Source organism: Agelaius tricolor, unplaced genomic scaffold (genome assembly GCF_023055355.1).
Source record: "Agelaius tricolor isolate 1412-34295 unplaced genomic scaffold, bAgeTri1.0.p SCAF_1, whole genome shotgun sequence".
Lineage (NCBI taxonomy): Eukaryota > Metazoa > Chordata > Aves > Passeriformes > Icteridae > Agelaius > Agelaius tricolor.
Window position 1 is genome coordinate 30555039 of NW_027269261.1, and position 17649 is coordinate 30572687.

Consider the following 17649-nt stretch of genomic DNA (forward strand, 5'->3'; position numbering starts at 1 on the left):
AATTAAAATTTGCTCCTAATTGAGCTCATTAATAGTATTGTTACTATCACAGTGTATTTCTGAGAATGCCATACATGAACAATGCCAAGTACCTATTGGACAGTAGAGAATCCAGAACCATTAAACTGTCCTCCATCAATATCATAATTTCTGCTGATTCAATCCCCTTTAGCAGTAACTCTCCTCTTCCTTTGAACTGTGCAAAGCTCAGATTCTGGGCTCCCCAGGTTTCAGCTACTTGCAACAGTTTGGCTTCTATATCCTTTTCCTTCATAGCAGATATGCATATATCCTGCAAGGAAAGAACCCCTTTTTAGACACTCCAGTCTTGTGAAATGAATTTCCTAATACTATACCACCACACATAGAATATTAAAAAATGCAGATATCACACTACTAATGTTACTCACTCAAATTACTTGTATGGACACCTGAAAAAATCACTTTTGGAAATGGATGGATATGTATTTTCTGTGGCTTCACATTTTGTTATTTCTGTTTAAAAAAGATTTTTGGATCATAATTTTTACAAGGCTGAGTGAGGAGGGGCAATGATTGGAGTCATCACCAGATGAACTCTGACTCTTATCACTTTTCAGTTTATAGAATCACAGAATCTAAAAAAAGTTTAAGTTGGAAAGGTCAAGTCCAACATTCTATTCAAATCAGAGCTTAATTAAAAATTAAGCTAGTCACCTTGGAATGCTTCCATATAAATCAAGTATAGATATAATATGTTTTTGCATATGTATTTACCATATGAAAAATGGAAACTCCACTGAGTTTTCACAAGTTATAGGGGGTGTTTTTTTTTTGAAGCTGTGTGGTTCAAAAGAATCCAGAATAATCAAAAGATTATTTCTTAATAATCTAGAAAAAGTTTTAATATTAAATATTCTTAAGCATGAAGTCCTCATCTAAAATTTCTGACTTACCTATAGAACTATAAAGCAACAACAGAGGTAAAAAAATTAGGTGACTATGACCATTTAAAGTCTTGTTTGAGGATTTTTTCCTGCTTAAAAAGAGCTAAGAAAATCATAAAAAATAATGGCAGGAGGAATGTGAAAAGATTATCTACAAATAAGGGTCTAAAGATTCCAGCTGCTACCTCTACATTTTCCCACATAGATAAGAGCTTCTAAATAAAACACTGTTTTAAAGACTGTTTTAAACCAATGTGATCTGATTGAAAGTCAAGGACTTTAATGAAGTAATTATTTTTAAAGAGAGTAACCATTCTATAACCAATCACATTATTTTTGCTTACAATAGAAAAGGAACAAGGAGGGGAAAAACATATGTACCTACCTCAATATCTTCTTTATTTTGAAGAATTGGTGCTTCCATGATGTTTCGAAGGCAAAAGGTCTCAGATTCTACATCAAATGGATGCCCTGTTGTTTCAGAAATACGATCCCAGTGTCTTTGCTTCATTGCTTTGTCAGACATCATTTCCAGCAAAGAACAACACTCAATAAAATCCTCAATTCTTTTCTTGAGATCAGAAAATGCTTGCCAGTGGTGGAGGCCTTTAGGTAGTCTACGGCACCTGCAGTTCCATTAAAGTGATACTGTAGTAAATTTCCCTTTGGTCAAAATTACAATTGTTTAAACAAGAGTTTAAACAAGGAGATATGAAGTGGATTGTATTAAGGTCAACATTTCCTATGTCAACTAGCCTACCTGTTTAGGAAAAACTAATACAAATGCCCTACTTAAAAATCATAGTATTTTATAGTCTCAAACATTGATATTTTCCCTGCAAATAAAGGAAATAAAAATACTATAGTTTCTGTTAAAACATAGTTATCTCTTGCTATTTATTATCAGAAACTGTTTATTGGAAAAGAAAAAACAAAGAAAAATATTGGTTAAATTAGTTGAATTTCACATATTAAATCATTGTACAAATATAATATTTACTTCAATTTAATAGACATGGCACTTACTAACATACCAATTTGGAGACAGACATGAAAATGAAATAAACATGACTGTCTCCTGCACTTTTGGTTAGTGGTTCTGAAACCATTCACTAATGAAAACCATGTATTTCTAGTGTGGAAAAAACCCTGAGAACAGTTAAATAAAGATCCACCTCTTCGACCAGACTTTTAAAGAGCCAACATACCAAGAACTGAGAAGGTGACCTACCACAGGAATACCCTACTGCAAGTGGTAAAGTATATCCTTATTAGAAAAAACAATAAATCCTTGGCTTTGCATCCTTTATCACTTACTTCTCTACCTCCCACTGATATGATTTCATATTCCCAGTAATCAGGAGCAATACAACAGCATGTGTGTGGCTTATAGCTATGCCAGTGCTGGGTGGTTGTCAGTATGTTCATGTTGGTTAACTCCCTGCTTAATGTCAAACTGGATGTTTAACACCTGCCTGGCTTTCTCTGAGGGTGAAAGAATTGTGTGCCTATTATTATTGGATGCAAAACTTAAAATCAATGGGCTAATCATCCCTGTTGAAGAACTTAGCTTTTACAAACAAAGTTTCAGTCCTCCTAATCTTTCAGCTGGTTTAGCTAATGAGACTGACACTTTGATCTTATGCCCTTCACTTATCAAAGCTACAGGTAAAAGGCTTCTTAACTACAAGTAGGGTGTTAACTCATTCCTTCTTGAATAATATTATTGTTTACAACAAACCTTATTCATGGAGGTTTTGATAAATATATAAATGGCTTTGCTGAACTCACCTAAATCTTAATGCCCTTAACATCTATTACTATTAATACATTAAACATACCTGGCTTGATAATCCGTAAGTTCATTAGTGATTTTTTCAATATCTATCTCTGTCCAAAGTATGTCATAGTAACCATCAATAGTGCTTATTACAGTATCATATAATCCATACAATTTCTGAAGCAAGCCTAACTCCTTCCTGGAAAAAAAGAAGCAATTATGCCAATAATTCCAATCAGCTTTCTGGATACCTCACAGTATTTAAATACATGATATAGGAAATAATAATACAAAAAATAGGGGCAGACAATTAGAGTATTTTTTTTTAATGTAGAAAAGAATACTTCATGAAAAAATATCCATAAAATAGGGCAGATGGTTTGTGCTAAGGACCTAACATCCACACTAAACATATTTGGAGGAAGTTTTGTTTTTGCCTAGTTCTCAAAACCCCCATTAGTACAAAAGAAACCTAGGTTATATGCCCTGAGCTGGCTCTGCAGTGCAAAGCAGAGCATGGCAGGTGGAAAAAAACTTAGGTACACTCTCTGAATCTGAACTAAAACTCTGATCTAAAACCAGGCAGAAAGAGTGAGATCCTCCTTTGGGTGAATCATCATTAAACTATTGAAATGGCTGGAACAATAACTTTAGAATCTGATCATCATTTGTACAGCTGCTCAAAAAATTCAGACTTTCAAAAAAGCTGTAGTTAAATTCTTCTTATGTCATGATAGAATGATCTTTCCTTACATTTCTTCTTCACTTTCTACCGTATCTTAATATATATTTTTTTAATTTATATTTATGTCTAGAACAGGGCATATTGCTGCTTTATATAGTATTTCTACAGAGTAAAATCATCTGGTATCATTCTATTGCAATAATAAATAAATAATTTTTTCAAAAATAACAAATTCAACATTAACAAATAAGAATTACCAAATTCATTAGAACTTTCTAGATTTTATTTATTTATTTATTTATTTATTTATTTATTTAAAGGCAATGGAAAACTTGCATATTGTAATATTTCTGCCTTTGGTGTAAGCCTAAGACTTTCTACCATACTTAAGGCAATGATATTTCCACAGTTACCTGACTCTATGTAACATGTCATACTCTGTGACAGGCAATCCAAACAACCGTTCACCAGACGAGTATGTGATAAACTTTCTCCACAGCTCATCAAAGTTAGCCTGGTTGTGTTTCATACAGACCAAATGAAAATACAAGTGTTTTAGTTTTAACTTAAAATTGTCTAAAATAAAATCATTAAACTGTTTCAAACTTTTATTAAGTCTATTCAAAGTATATGTAAAATATCTGAAAATATTTTTGATCTAAACATGTATATAGCTTGAAGAAAAACACCAGAGTGCAAAATAACACAATTACTTTCAAAGTCTAACTGCTGTCCAAAAGAATATGATCACCATAGAAAAATGGAAAGAAGAATGATTTTCACAACTAGTTTCCAAAAGTACAGAGCATTCCCTTAGCAAAATAAGAAACACAGCAAATTTAACCAGAATCGCTCAATTTTCAGTACATATTAGATGCATTAGAAGTGTTAAGCACCTTCTCTTAGTCACTCAGTTCTTTTTACAAACTAAGAATTTACTTTTTACAATCTATACAATATTTTAGATTGACAAAAGTACTATTTAAGTCACTATAACTTGCAGAAAAAAGAAGAAGGATTAAAATGAGAGAAAATACTGCTCCTGGACCTATGAATTAAGGTTCATAACAAATAAATAACAAGTTGAAAGACAACTATCTAATGAAAAATGTGATCTTTAAAGATTACAAAATTGGCTCATGACTGCTTTGTAACCTGGCTTATTTTCGGCCATTATCAAGGTGTCACAATTGACTCTTGCCTATTTTTCTGCTTTTATTACTCCAAATTGATAATTTCTCCTCACAAAATATGAAGAGTGAAGAAAGGTTACAGATCAATCAATCGATCCTTCCACATTAAGGAAAACATTGTGTTTTTAGCGTTCAGAAACACATAATCACATAAGCGATTATATGCAGGTGCTTTTATTAAGAGCTCTGGGTGTCAGGAGTATTCAACTCAAATCTGACTCCAACCATACATTCAAGATGATCATGTTTTTATACTCTATCGTTATTTAACTTTCAGGTTAATTATTGAACTTATATTGTTCTATTGTATACATAGATTTCAGCTAAACATAGCCCCCTTAAATTGCCAACATAGTTTCTCATGATTCTTCTTATGATTATGTAATAATTATATTTAATTACTAAACAATCTCACATCTAACAATTATATCATTTATCATACTGCTTACGCAGGTGCAGTGATCTGAGAAAACACAAAGCCTAACATTTTCAGAGTTCTATCTTTAACATTTTCCAGGGCTCCACTATCAGTGTGAGAGGAACTATAGATAACAAAATATTATAAGGAACATCCGAATTGTAATTTGGTAAACTTGTTATGATAAACAAGAACAGATTTAATTAATTAGCTGCAAATTCAACAGTTTACTTTCTTACCTGAAAGATCTGCTGCCTCTTACTGGCTTCCTGAGGTGGAATGTTTGGAACCATAGGCCCTTCCTATCAAATAAGCAATTAACAAAAATGGAATACTAATTCTCAAACTGACTGAAGGCCACTCTATATTTACAGACCAGTACAAAATACATTTTTTTATTAGCCAAACTCCAATCAAATGTAGCTTGGTAATTCAATACTTACAGTGGTAAATCTAAGAAGACGTAACTTCTATGGAATTGAAAATCCCTTACCTTAATTGAAATTAATAAGATTAGACTCTAACTTTTCATACTTCCTTATTTTGCTGAAAATAACAAAACCAGGACAGTGGTCCTTTTTAATGCTGATGTGTGTGCAAAGATGCCACAACATGAACTACAGTTTCTTAATTAATTTGTAATTTATAATCACAATTTCATTACAAGTTGCATCACCAGTGCTTCTTTTCTTTCTTTATAGAGTTGTGTGTATTTCTTCATACTGAAAAGTTTGACCTACAGTGATGACTGCTTAGCAACCATGGCATCCAACATCAGTAGCTGAGCAGAATAAAATTCTGGCACCCAAATCCTGCAAACCAAAATAATACTAAATTCATTTACCTTTTCATAAGCTGTTTCAAACTGTGCTACATCCTCCTGAAAAACTGCAACTGCTTCTAGCAACTCTTTCTTAAACTTGGGCTGAACTTCAACCAACTCATCTTGCACTACAATCTGACATGGAAAAGATTAAAATGAAAGTTATTTCTGTAAGAAACAGTAACAGATATTTGAGTTAGATATAAATCAAAATTATGAATAAAACATCTCAAATTTTTGAACAAAAGTTGATTATTTGAAGCTAAACACCTTTTTTCCCCTTTATGGTGCTATATTCAATTTTTGAGAGGAAAGGTGAGGGATAAACCAAACCGCCTCAACCAAAAATCATAACAAAATCTTGCATTGGACTTTAAGGGAATGTATTTCATTACAAGGGGGTGGTGGAACAAGATCCTATTATCTTTCTTTCCTCCCTCCAAAAAAAACCTCAAACCCCAAGCTAACAGAGTCATCTTTCTCATACAGGGCTCAGCCTTCTCTTTAACAAATTTCTTTTTCTTTGATCAAAATTTTGAGAGAAATAACCAAGAGCTACACAAAAATGTAAAATGTACTCTTGAGTCCTTTCCTGAGTGATTAATTTGTGGAAGAGGATATAACTTAACAAATTCAAAAAAATACCTACATATTTCCATCTAAACACCTTCATTACATTAAATACTCAATAAACACAGAATTTTTGAGGTATATAAGACTGTTCTAAATCACAAAGGTGAAAGTACAACCACCACTTAAGGGTAAGGGCACCAGCAGAGTACGCACTTCTTAGAAAAATGTAACTTAAGGGTAATAAACTCCCTGATCAGACAAAAATGGCACAAAACTGGAAATGAAGAAGAGCAGACACAGCATTTTCTTGCAGGTTTTATACATATATCTAAAAGCTACAATAATGCTTAAATATCAAAGTTATCCATAGAAATGCAATTGGAATATGAACCTACTAACAGTAGATTAAGACACTACTGCACAACTGATGTCAAGAGTGAGAAGTCAGAGAGGATGGACAATTAGTCTCACACTCTCATTTATGACCTGAAGAAATTCACATGTTTTCCACAAATGGAAAATAACATAATTTTATGTACTTACAGCTTGGGTTTTTAATTTATTAAAAGCATATCTCATTGTATCAACACCATCTGATTCCTCTTTTGTAATTTCCACATTAAATGCATGTAAAATGGCATAGGCTTCCTAGATGAAAAAAAAAGAACAAACCTAACTTAGGAATATATTATAAGTTTATTTGAGGAAACATAGATCAAATTTGTAAAAAACATTTCAAAGAAAATCTGTTCTTATATTTTAGGCACAACTGTTTTGGTGGGTTTTTTTTTTTCTAATACGGATGAGGAATGAAGAACTAGGGAACAACAGCAAAAACTATTTCTTCAAAGATGTCGTGGATGAAAGACTAGGAAAACATACAAACACCATAGATTTAGTATCAGAAAATATAAAATTTTATCATGTCAATGGTATTTTATTTCATATATCTACAGTCCACCTGAATGCAGATTTTGATGAATTTTCCCTAACTCTGAATAACTGTGCACATTAAGTTACACATCTATAAATATTTTGCCATATCATCTATAAAACCTTTTTTGCTAAGGTTGCTGAACTGTCAAATATATGGATACATATCTGTAATGGAATGAACCTTTCTTATTGTTTGTTCTCATCTTCAATTTATTTGCTTACCTTCTGCTTTATGATCCTCCTCCTACACAAATCGCATTATTTAAAAATAAGTTCATTTTCAGATTTTACTTTTCATTTGCCAGACTCACTCCAGTATGTCCATGTCTGTTTTGTAATGGGAAGCCCAGCACTGGACACAGCACTCCAGCTAAATCTCATATCCCAGAGCAGAGGGAATCATACCCCTCAACTGCTGGCGACACAGCTTGTAAAAGGCCCAGGAGACCCTTAAACCCCTTTGTTGCAAGGGCACTTTTCTAGTTTATGTTCACTTTGGTGTATTTTCAAAAAAGAACTTAGTTCTTTTACTGAAAAGCTGATTTTTACCCAGATTGCACTGGTGTCTAGGGTTATTCCATCTCCTCAAGAAAAAGGATGTAAAGGTGACTTGTTAACATGACTAACCCTACCGACATTGACAGAACTCATTATATTAATCTAGGAAGGAAATAAATGCTCACGAGATATGAGAATTATAAATAGTTTGGGAAAGTTCATTATCTTAGTTATTCATCTTAAAGTGGCAGAAGCACAATGATGATGATGATGATGATGATGATAATGGTAATAATAATAATAAACAAAATGTTAATACTTCATCTTTGTTAATACCTTTTATTTATTTACAAAGTTTGCATTATTTCCTACTTATGTAAAACATAACAAGTAGACAGTGCTGAACTCAGTTCCTCTTGCTTGCTTTATTTAACAGCTATGGGTATGATTATCATATCCTGAAGACAGATTAATAACATTTAGTAGATGTGAATATTACTTTAAATGTCTACATTATTGTTCAGGTTCTTCTATTTGATGTAAGGCTGACTTTCTAACATACTTGATACACACTTAAGAAGGCAACTGTATTTCCACAGTTTAGCTCTACATCATTTAATTAGTTAATTTGTTCTATTAGCTGACTGTTTCAGACAGCGATAGTAAATACCAACTATTTATAATGAGCTTGTTTTAGCTTCTTTCAATAGAAAAAACTAAAAGAATGTTGCCAGTTTTTGACAGCATACCATGATGTGTGGTTTCATTAATATTCTCTGGCTATATTTCAAGGAGTTAGATGATCAAGATATTTGTTTACACATACAGAAAAAGTAAGAGGATTAAGGCTAATGAAAAGTAAAAGGGAGCATAGTGCTCCCTCATCTTGTGTTCTCATCATCTTTTTTCTGCATGTTGTCTCCTAGATTGTTTCTATATCAGAATTTGAGAAATAATTTTTTTTCTGTTTTGTATCAATACAGAATCTATCAAATTATCTGATTCATAATATATATAATCATATGAATACATATTCATCATTTATAATATAAAAAAACAAAAATAATATTTTGTTTCCCATCTTCAGCCTAGTTCCTTCAAGACAGTATTCAAAGTTTATCTTATCCTGTGACACTTATTATATATATTATTATTATTAATAATAACAATAACATTTTTCCAATATAACAAATTAGAAGTTATCTTACTTCAATAGGTCCCATAGAGATGTCTATATCTGATCTCTTCTCTTGAATGGCAGATAAAGCTTCCATTGCTAATCTGACATCATCTAAGTCAACCAGAGGTCGAGCCAATTTGTTTAGGTAATCATTTATGAACGACATTATGTCTAACAATTTCGCTTTATATTCCTCATTTAAATAACGACAGAGGACCATCTTCCAGGAATTGGCTTCAATTGTTAAAGCTTTCTTCAGTGGTTCTGGTTTTAAAAAACAGTAATAACAAAAAAAATTACTCAATTCATATCCTAATTTTTTTCTTTAAAAAGCCCACATCATCACATATGGTTCTTTAACAGCAGTTAGAAAACAGCAGACAAGCAATTTAATTACAGCATTTTAAAAGTTTCAAAACAAATTCTATTTGTTTTGAAACTTTTCAAAGAACTTTTCAATAGAACTTTTTCAAAACAAGTTCTATTCTATAACTAAATATATTTCTGTTGTTTTATTGTATATTATGCTATCTGTAAAACCTATTGGTAAGCTTACCTAGTGGAGCACATGGAGAAGATGAATAAAGAACAAAATGTCTACATATTAATGTGGATTTTCAGAGAATAGCTTTGATATACATTAACCAAATGTATTAAGATCAGTGATATTTAAATGCTTTATACCCTTTGAGGAAATGACATCCTGGGATTTCAAAATTGGGACTTGGAATAGTTCACAGCTAAAACTGTAAGGTGACACATCATGTTATATGCACTTAATATATAATCGCAAACCAACACTGAAGAGACAGAAGAGTCAAGAATTCAAATTTATTTTCAGAAAAAAATAGGATTTTATTAGGCAGCATTTTGTACTCTGGTAAAAGAAAGCAAAATATACTAACAGCATAAAACACTTCTGCTCAAAAAACCACAAATTTTGCAGCAGATATAGATGCTCCTTTAATAATGTGTCTATTAACATTAAAGAGATGATTTGTGAAGCCCAGGCATATTTCAAGAAAATTACCACACCCTTCCAGAAGTTTAAATGTATAAATCACAATAAATCAGTTCCCAAACCTAAACTGAGTCCAAGAAACTACCTGCTGTCCCAGATCATAAAAAACATTTAATATCTTTGTTCTGTAACCTAGAGGACTTGGGTCCCTGTGATGCAGTGGCCAGAGCATGCTCTGTTCTGCACTGGGGCAGCCTCACCTTGAGGCCTGTGCGCAGTTTTGGTCACCACAAAATAAGAAAGACACTAAACTATTAGAGAGCATCCAGAGGAGGTCAATGAAAATGATGAAGGGCCTTGAGGGGAAGCCATATGAAGAGCAGCTGAGGGCACTTGGTCTGTTCAGCCTGGAGAAGAGGAGATTGAGAGGAGGCCCCATTGAAGTTACATCTTCCTTGTGAGGGGAAGAGGAGGGGCAGGCACTGATCTCTTCTTTGTAGTAACCAGTGACAGGACACAGAATGGCCTGAAGTTGTGTCAGGGGAGGGTTAGGTTGAATATTAGAAAAAGGTTCTTCACCCAGAGGGTGGTTGGGCTGGAACTGGCACCTCAGGGAAGTGGACACAGCACCAGCCTGACAGAGTTCAAGAAGCATTTGGACAGTGCTCTCAGGCACATGGTGTCATTCTTGGGGATGGTCGTGTGCAGGGTCAGAAGTTGGACTTTGATGATCCTTGTGGGTCCCTCTCAACCATGCATCTTCTGTGACTGTGTGACTATTTTACTCATTATCTTACTGTACATACTAAGATAAGAAAATGTCATACCTGTGTGCAACTCAATTGGACCAAGAAGCATAATGGGTTTAAAATTTTTCATCTCTTGCTCAAACGTATCGTAGTGAACTATTTCTTCTTTAATTTCAGACAGGGTGGGCCCAGTAGCAAAAAATTCCTGTGTGCAGTTTAAAATGTCAATCACCAAATGTCCTTTTCCATAATTTTGGTAAAACATGTCGTAACTGTGATTCAGCAATTGCTGAAAATGTATACCATTATTATACTTGGTTTTAGCCTTCTGTAGCCTTGCTAGCATTGTAAAATGAATGTTTATAAATTTCTCTGTCACTAACACTCAACCTTGTTGGGAAATTCTAACCAAATTCAACAGAGAAACAGATAACCAAGACATATTAAGGACCTACTTGTTTTGTGAAAACAGGGGATGAAACAGAGGTCAAATACATGCCCACACTTACAGAAAGACTACCTCAAAAGCCAAATTATGTGAGAAACAATCACAATGAAACACATTTTCTAAGTAGTTCCCTGAGCAGAACTCAAAGTTAGAAACATTTTGTGATTCTGAAAAGCTGAAATTCAGCAATGTTACTTAAGACCTGTATTGATTATGCTTACACTGAATGGGCAAGTAATAAATGCTGAAAGCATTTATCATCCCACTTCTACTCCTCTGTTCAAGAGTACCCAGATAGGCAGTGGAAGGGTTAGCATAGTGGAAAAGGAAGAATGTAGAAATTAAACGTGTATATAAAACTTAGATGCCTTATTATTGAAGGCAGTAGCCTATTCCTCAGTAGTAACTAGATCAAGCTAGTAACATTAATTACTTTAGACTTAAAACTTTAATTAGACTAACAGGAAATTTTCAGCCCTGTTTATGAATTGGTGGGGTTTTAACCCACATAAACTCCTGTTGAATTCTACCATTTCATGGTCACTGCAGCATAAAACTGCCCCTTGAGCTTCACCTTCCCCACCCCCAGCTCCTCCTTGTTGGTGAGAACAAGGTAGAGTATGGCACCTCTTCTCACTGGCTCTTCCGTGACTTGGTCAAAGAAGTATCATCAACACATTTCAGGAGCCTCCTGGATTGCTTATGGCCTGCTGTGCTGTTCCTCCAGCAGATATCAGAGTGGTTGAAGTCCCCCATGAGGATCAGGGTTTGTGAGTGTGAGGCTGCTCCTGTCTGTCTACAGGAAGTCTCATCTGCTTGGACCTCCTGGTCAGGCAGCCTGTAGCAGATCCCCACTATAATGTCACCTGTCCCTGCCCTCCTTTTAATCCTGACCTGGTCTTCCCTGCCTAGCCTTCCTAAAGAGCCTGTGTCCCTCCATTCCAACACTGTACTCATAGGTGCCATCCCACCATTTCCCTGTGATATCAGTAGCCTTGCAGGTATGTGCATATCTCTAACTCCTCTTGTTAATACCCTGTGCTACCTGTGTTTGCATAGAGACATGCATCATATCAAACTGGGTTGGTTTTTTGTGGCCAAAAATCCAGAGTTACACAAACAAAATAAAGCAATTACCAGGTTTTCAGTATCTAGAATGGCACAGAATCAGTATTAGCAAATACAGTACCATTCCTATAGAAAGATAAAAGAATTTCAGCTGTAAATGTGTTTTCTACATCTTTTTTTTCCTTGATTTTTCACAATGTTTTCTGATTTCAAAAGATAGGATTAATGAAGAATAGTCCTGTAAATGATAATCATTAAACTGACCTGAAATATGGTATCTTTATCTTCTGTCCACAACACCTTATATTTATCAAACTCTTGCAGAACTTCACTAACTCCTTCTTTTAGAGAATTCCCAGCAGAAGAGAGAATCACAATTATTTTAGTAATAGCTTCATTTTCTGCAACACCCGAGTAAAAATTTTTTAACTTTCTGACAAGATCATCACCTCCTTCTGTAAAATAAAGTTATATAGAAATCAATTAATTGCTGACAGTCTGATTAGCATTCTCTTCTAAACCTATGCATACCAAATTGAGCAATGATGCTCTTCAGAAAGGCTGAGTATCCTTCTTCAAAGATCTGTCACACTGCTTAATGTGAAGTACCAGCTGCTAGCTCATGCCAGGCACTATACAGCTAGAGCAAATTCACTCTAAAATGAAGGTTTTCAAATGGAAAGAAAATAGTCTTTTTCATTCACAAATTTCATTTTCTCAATGAATTAATGAATGAAATGAATGAATTAATGAAATGAAATTTCATTCAATTTCATTTTAATGTAATTGTAAGCAGAACATCAAAGGCCTCATAAATATTCCACATTATTTAATAATATTTTTAAATTTTTGAAATTAAAGTTTTAATGTATATACTGCTTAAAGCTGTGTAAACTTCTTGAACTCTTTGATTAATTGCTGAGAAAATAATGGTCAATATAGAAACTGATATTCTTCAGATCTGATGAGCTCCTTCTTTCATAACAATCCCTGAGCATTTTGAAGCAGATTTCAGTGAACAAAAAAGAAAAATCCACCCTTCCCACAGTATATATTGTTTAATGAGGGGAATTTGAAGCAGCTCCAAGTTCTCTTTTACTCTGAAGGCCTTTTCTGGGGTCTGCTTACTGGAAACAGTCTCAGATTCATCCATCCTTACGAGTTTACTCCATAATCTCATTGCTACAATATTAACATATGCCCCCAGGTGTTGCTGGTGTCTAGTTAAAGGTGATGAAAATGGTCATTTGCTGATGCTGTATTTTGACACAGCAGAGGAAAAGACGCTGAGTATCTGATAGAGATTGGCTCCTGCCACCCTGCTTGAAGCCCATTAAAAGAGGTGAGAATCATACAAGACACATCAGTAGAAGAATAAAGTAACAGCTCTGGACTATCAGAAAGAAAAACTTTCCAAGATGTTACAGATTTTTGAAGGAATGATAACAAAGATATAACTGGATTGCATATCACTGGGTCAAACAGCTAAGAAAAACCGACATGTAAAATGTAAATACGTAAAAACATATTTAGGTTTTTATGGTGGCTTGCAAAATGTATGGAGAGACACTTGGAAATAATACTAAGAAATAAAGTATTTTACTAAAATGAACGTAGATCTGTCTCCAGTCAAATATTTTTCATTCCATCAAAGAACATTTGAAGTGTTTTTAATCCAATCTAGGAATACATCCAACAATTAAAATATTTCCTGAAATCTGTCTCTTGCGGTATCTCAATATTTCAATGAGATTTAGTATAAAATCATGGCTTATGGTTTCAGCTATATCATTATGGCTACATTCCACAATAAGGATGTAAAAAGATTGATCAACAGCTTACTTTGCCTTAAGTTAACTAAAATATTCAGAACCTAGGAATTTTTCAAAGTTTTTTGCTTACTGTTTTTTGGAATTGTAATACTTATGCAAGACTGAAAAGCTATTTCTGAAAAATACAGGTAACTAAATCAAAATAAACCCCCCAAAATTAACGTAAAATAATTCACAGTAGGCTTCTCTGACGAAAAGTGAACTTATTTACAAATATTTATATATGGCATAGTTATTAAACCAAAAAGTAAAATTAAAAGTAAAACAAAACCTAAACAAACAACTTACTTTCCCCTTTTTTGCCTTTTTTTCCTTGTGATCCAAAGCCTGCAGATGCTGCTTGCTGCATGCCTGCTTCTGTTTTTAAAATAGATTTTTGCAAATGCCTCTGTCCCCACTGAGCAACTCCTCGATTTACTTCCAGTGTTAAATGAATCATGCGATTGATGGCATGCTGTATATCATCTAAACTGGGAACTATTACCTATTTGAAACAGTTGAAAAATTGTTGAAATAAATGCAACTAATTGTCATTTTTGAGACCTCAGTTTTACTCCACCCATAGTGAATTGCAGAGTTTACCCCAGAAGAGAAGCTGGAAAATACAACTTCAGCAGGTTGTCTGGCTCAGAATTGCTTCTCAAGAGATAAAACATACTGTGATGACCTGCCATCTAATTATGCACTCATACTGTGGGTGAAAAGTCAACCAAGTATATAAGCAGATAGATTTACTGGCTTTTTTTTACAGCTATTAAAAAAACTCCTGCAACATTTAAAGCATCATTTTTATAATGACTTTTATATAATGTATGGGAATACATTACAAACCTTGTTTTTTACACTCTAGAATAACAAAGCATTAGAAATTGCATGCTAACGTGCAACCACCACTTCCCACCCTTCTCAGGCCTTATGTATGATCAGCCACATACATAAAAGCAAGGCTCTTGCAAACTCTCATTAGAGTTTAGCATTAGCAAAGTAGTATTTTTCCCAGAATTACTTGATTACTGCCCTGGATCAGCCAAGCATTTGAGGACTGGAAAGAGAGATGTACTTCCTTTGCAGTGGGTAGAGCTTGGTGCTTTATGTTTCTACAAATATCAACAAGGTAAGCCTTCTAGACTTTGACAGAAATTACATATCATGTGTACACACACACAGTGTGAATGTATAACAGAATGATGATAGGAACACCAGTTCAATGTCAAAGGAATATCACCTAAGAGCAGAACTTTTTTGCACTGTAATTTCAATATAAACCCATCAATCTTTCTAAGATATTTGAGAAATTTTGTAACCTTCTCTCATAAAATAAAAAATACATATTGCTGACACATAGTTTCCTTTCTACAAAAGGAAAACAAACTTATGCTTTACTTCTTTGCAATTGAGCTGCCTTTTTTTCCCTGTACATAGAAATCTACAACACCTTTTGCTGGTTTTGAATCTTCTATTTTTGTTCAGTGTTCCTCAGTCTGGTCATCTAACTTCCCATTTAGGTTACTAAAGCCGAACTGAGCAAAGATAATGTTCATTATTGAAATTCAACAAAAAGATTTAGATTACATAAGAATAAGAATAAGAATAAGAATAAGAATAAGAATAAGAATAAGAATAAGAATAAAGCAAGATGTAGAACCTATTCCATGTAATAGTAGTAATGCAACTACTACACATGAGGAGAACTGCAATCATTCTGCAAAGAACATAGATGAATGGATTGCAATGTAATTGCTATACCACAGAAGGTTAAAAAGCAAGGTTCTGCAAGCACTACTGAGACAGAAGCCAGAGCATTGGGACTGCAAGCACATTTCATCAGTGCTCTTAGCCCACTGAAAGATATGAGCAACTGCTCTCTTTTGAAGAAGATGCTGGTTCAGTGAAAGTCTGCCCACACCTGCACTTGGGCAAATGCAGAGATAACTCTAAGACAATGTATCTTACCATACCAATATAAAATAAAACTTACCAGATTTGGAATCTCAAGGTGTACTTCTGCTTTTAGAAAAGGAGTGATGTTCTCAGATTTGCTGTAAAATGATTTTGACACATATCATAAACACTTTACCACAAAACCTCCTCAGTTTATCTGAGAAATGTAATTTTGAGCTACATTTTCTGACCAAAGCTTCATGGAGAATTTTCAAATGAAATTATGTACTATTTCCAAAACTTACAGAAGTTTATCGTTTAAAGGATAAAGAAAATAGCTAGAGCTCCACCATTCTGACAAAGGCTAACTTGGATCCAGCCATTGCTTTCAGAATTTTTTCTCCAGAGTATTTTCTGATTCTGGATTTTAAACTCTCAGGTTCAGAATGATGGAACTCTGCCAGTGGTTTGAATAGGGCGTAAGAAGATCTCATTGATCATTAACTGCAAGAACCTATCAAGAGCAAAAGTTGTCCCATTACATTTTAGGTAAGTATTCAACAGAATGGAAAAAAAGTTTCAAAGATGACAAGCTAATGCAAAATTATAAAAACATGATGTTAACCTACTCAAAACTGAAATTAAAACCTAAAAACATAGACCAAAGTAAAATTTTAAATGCTGTGGTATGATATATTAACCAAATAAGGGAGAATTCAACAATATGATACAGTAGACAAATATGAAGGAAACAACCAAATAATTCCCATTGTCTTTGATAAGGATTTCAATACATATTTTATGAAACATGTCCTTAGGAAAAAAAAGCAATTCAGACTTTAACAAACATTAATGACAAAACATCATAATCTTCACTTGCTTGAACTAAATTCTCTTAAAATAATTCTAAGTAGGCTTTTCAAAGTACAATATATTATACTGAAACAATTCTGTCTCTGAACTCTATGCCTGTTCGAACAGAGGAGAATCTACAGAAATCATCCTGAATATAGGAGAGTGATTTTGTATGGATCTTGCCATTATCATGAAGAATTCATGAAGAGTGCATACTACTGAGGGAATCCTTCATTTGCAACTTACATTGGAACACTCATTCTTCTTTTAATACGATCCAAAGACAGTCGGGTTGATTTCTGGAGACTGACTAGCAGCCGGCGACTGAAATAGGCAAGTAAGTCTTTACAGTTCTGTAATAAATAAACCATACATTATTTAGCATCATGTTCACATAGGAACCTGAAAATTATTGCAAAAACGTCGTAAGTCAAACCTAATAGATTTTGTCAGAAGGAATTTAAGCTGTTAGCTACACGAAAGGCACAAAGTGAGAAGCTGGGGGGTTGTAAGTAAGTAAATAAGTAAAAGCTGCATGGAAAAGAGAATACAGTATGTGAAGAAACAACTTGTCTTATTCAGATACAGAATACTGAAATCTGTTTGAAATACGCTCCTTCAGAAAAGCTCTCCATATTAAAAAAGAACAAATAGAAAACCAAGCCACAAAACGAAACCAATATTATTCAAGAATATTGGTGCACATGTACCCATTTTTGAATAAGAGACAAATACAATAAAATGCAACTGGATCAAGAATATGAAAATACAGCAACATGAAATTATCACCATTTTTAAAAATTGCAACATTGTAGCATTATTGTATTTGTACTTCCAAGCTTG

The 17649-nt window shown here is 33.8% G+C and overlaps 1 protein-coding gene across 1 annotated transcript in view; it reads right to left on the reverse strand.

Moving 5' to 3' along the window:
• The window catches only part of DNAH8 (dynein axonemal heavy chain 8), a 114751-nt gene that overhangs the window by 69791 nt on the left and 27311 nt on the right, over window positions 1-17649 (reverse strand). Inside the window, exons 23-35 of the mRNA XM_071428341.1 lie at window positions 17053-17159; window positions 16049-16109; window positions 14359-14554; window positions 12503-12693; window positions 10801-10927; window positions 9041-9276; window positions 6942-7046; window positions 5847-5960; window positions 5242-5304; window positions 3805-3905; window positions 2768-2905; window positions 1312-1552; window positions 93-292 (exon numbers count right to left, since the gene is read on the reverse strand). Of these exons, the coding sequence (XP_071284442.1) occupies window positions 93-292; window positions 1312-1552; window positions 2768-2905; window positions 3805-3905; window positions 5242-5304; window positions 5847-5960; window positions 6942-7046; window positions 9041-9276; window positions 10801-10927; window positions 12503-12693; window positions 14359-14554; window positions 16049-16109; window positions 17053-17159 (1880 nt within the window). The remainder of the gene's footprint in view (window positions 1-92; window positions 293-1311; window positions 1553-2767; window positions 2906-3804; window positions 3906-5241; window positions 5305-5846; window positions 5961-6941; window positions 7047-9040; window positions 9277-10800; window positions 10928-12502; window positions 12694-14358; window positions 14555-16048; window positions 16110-17052; window positions 17160-17649) is intronic.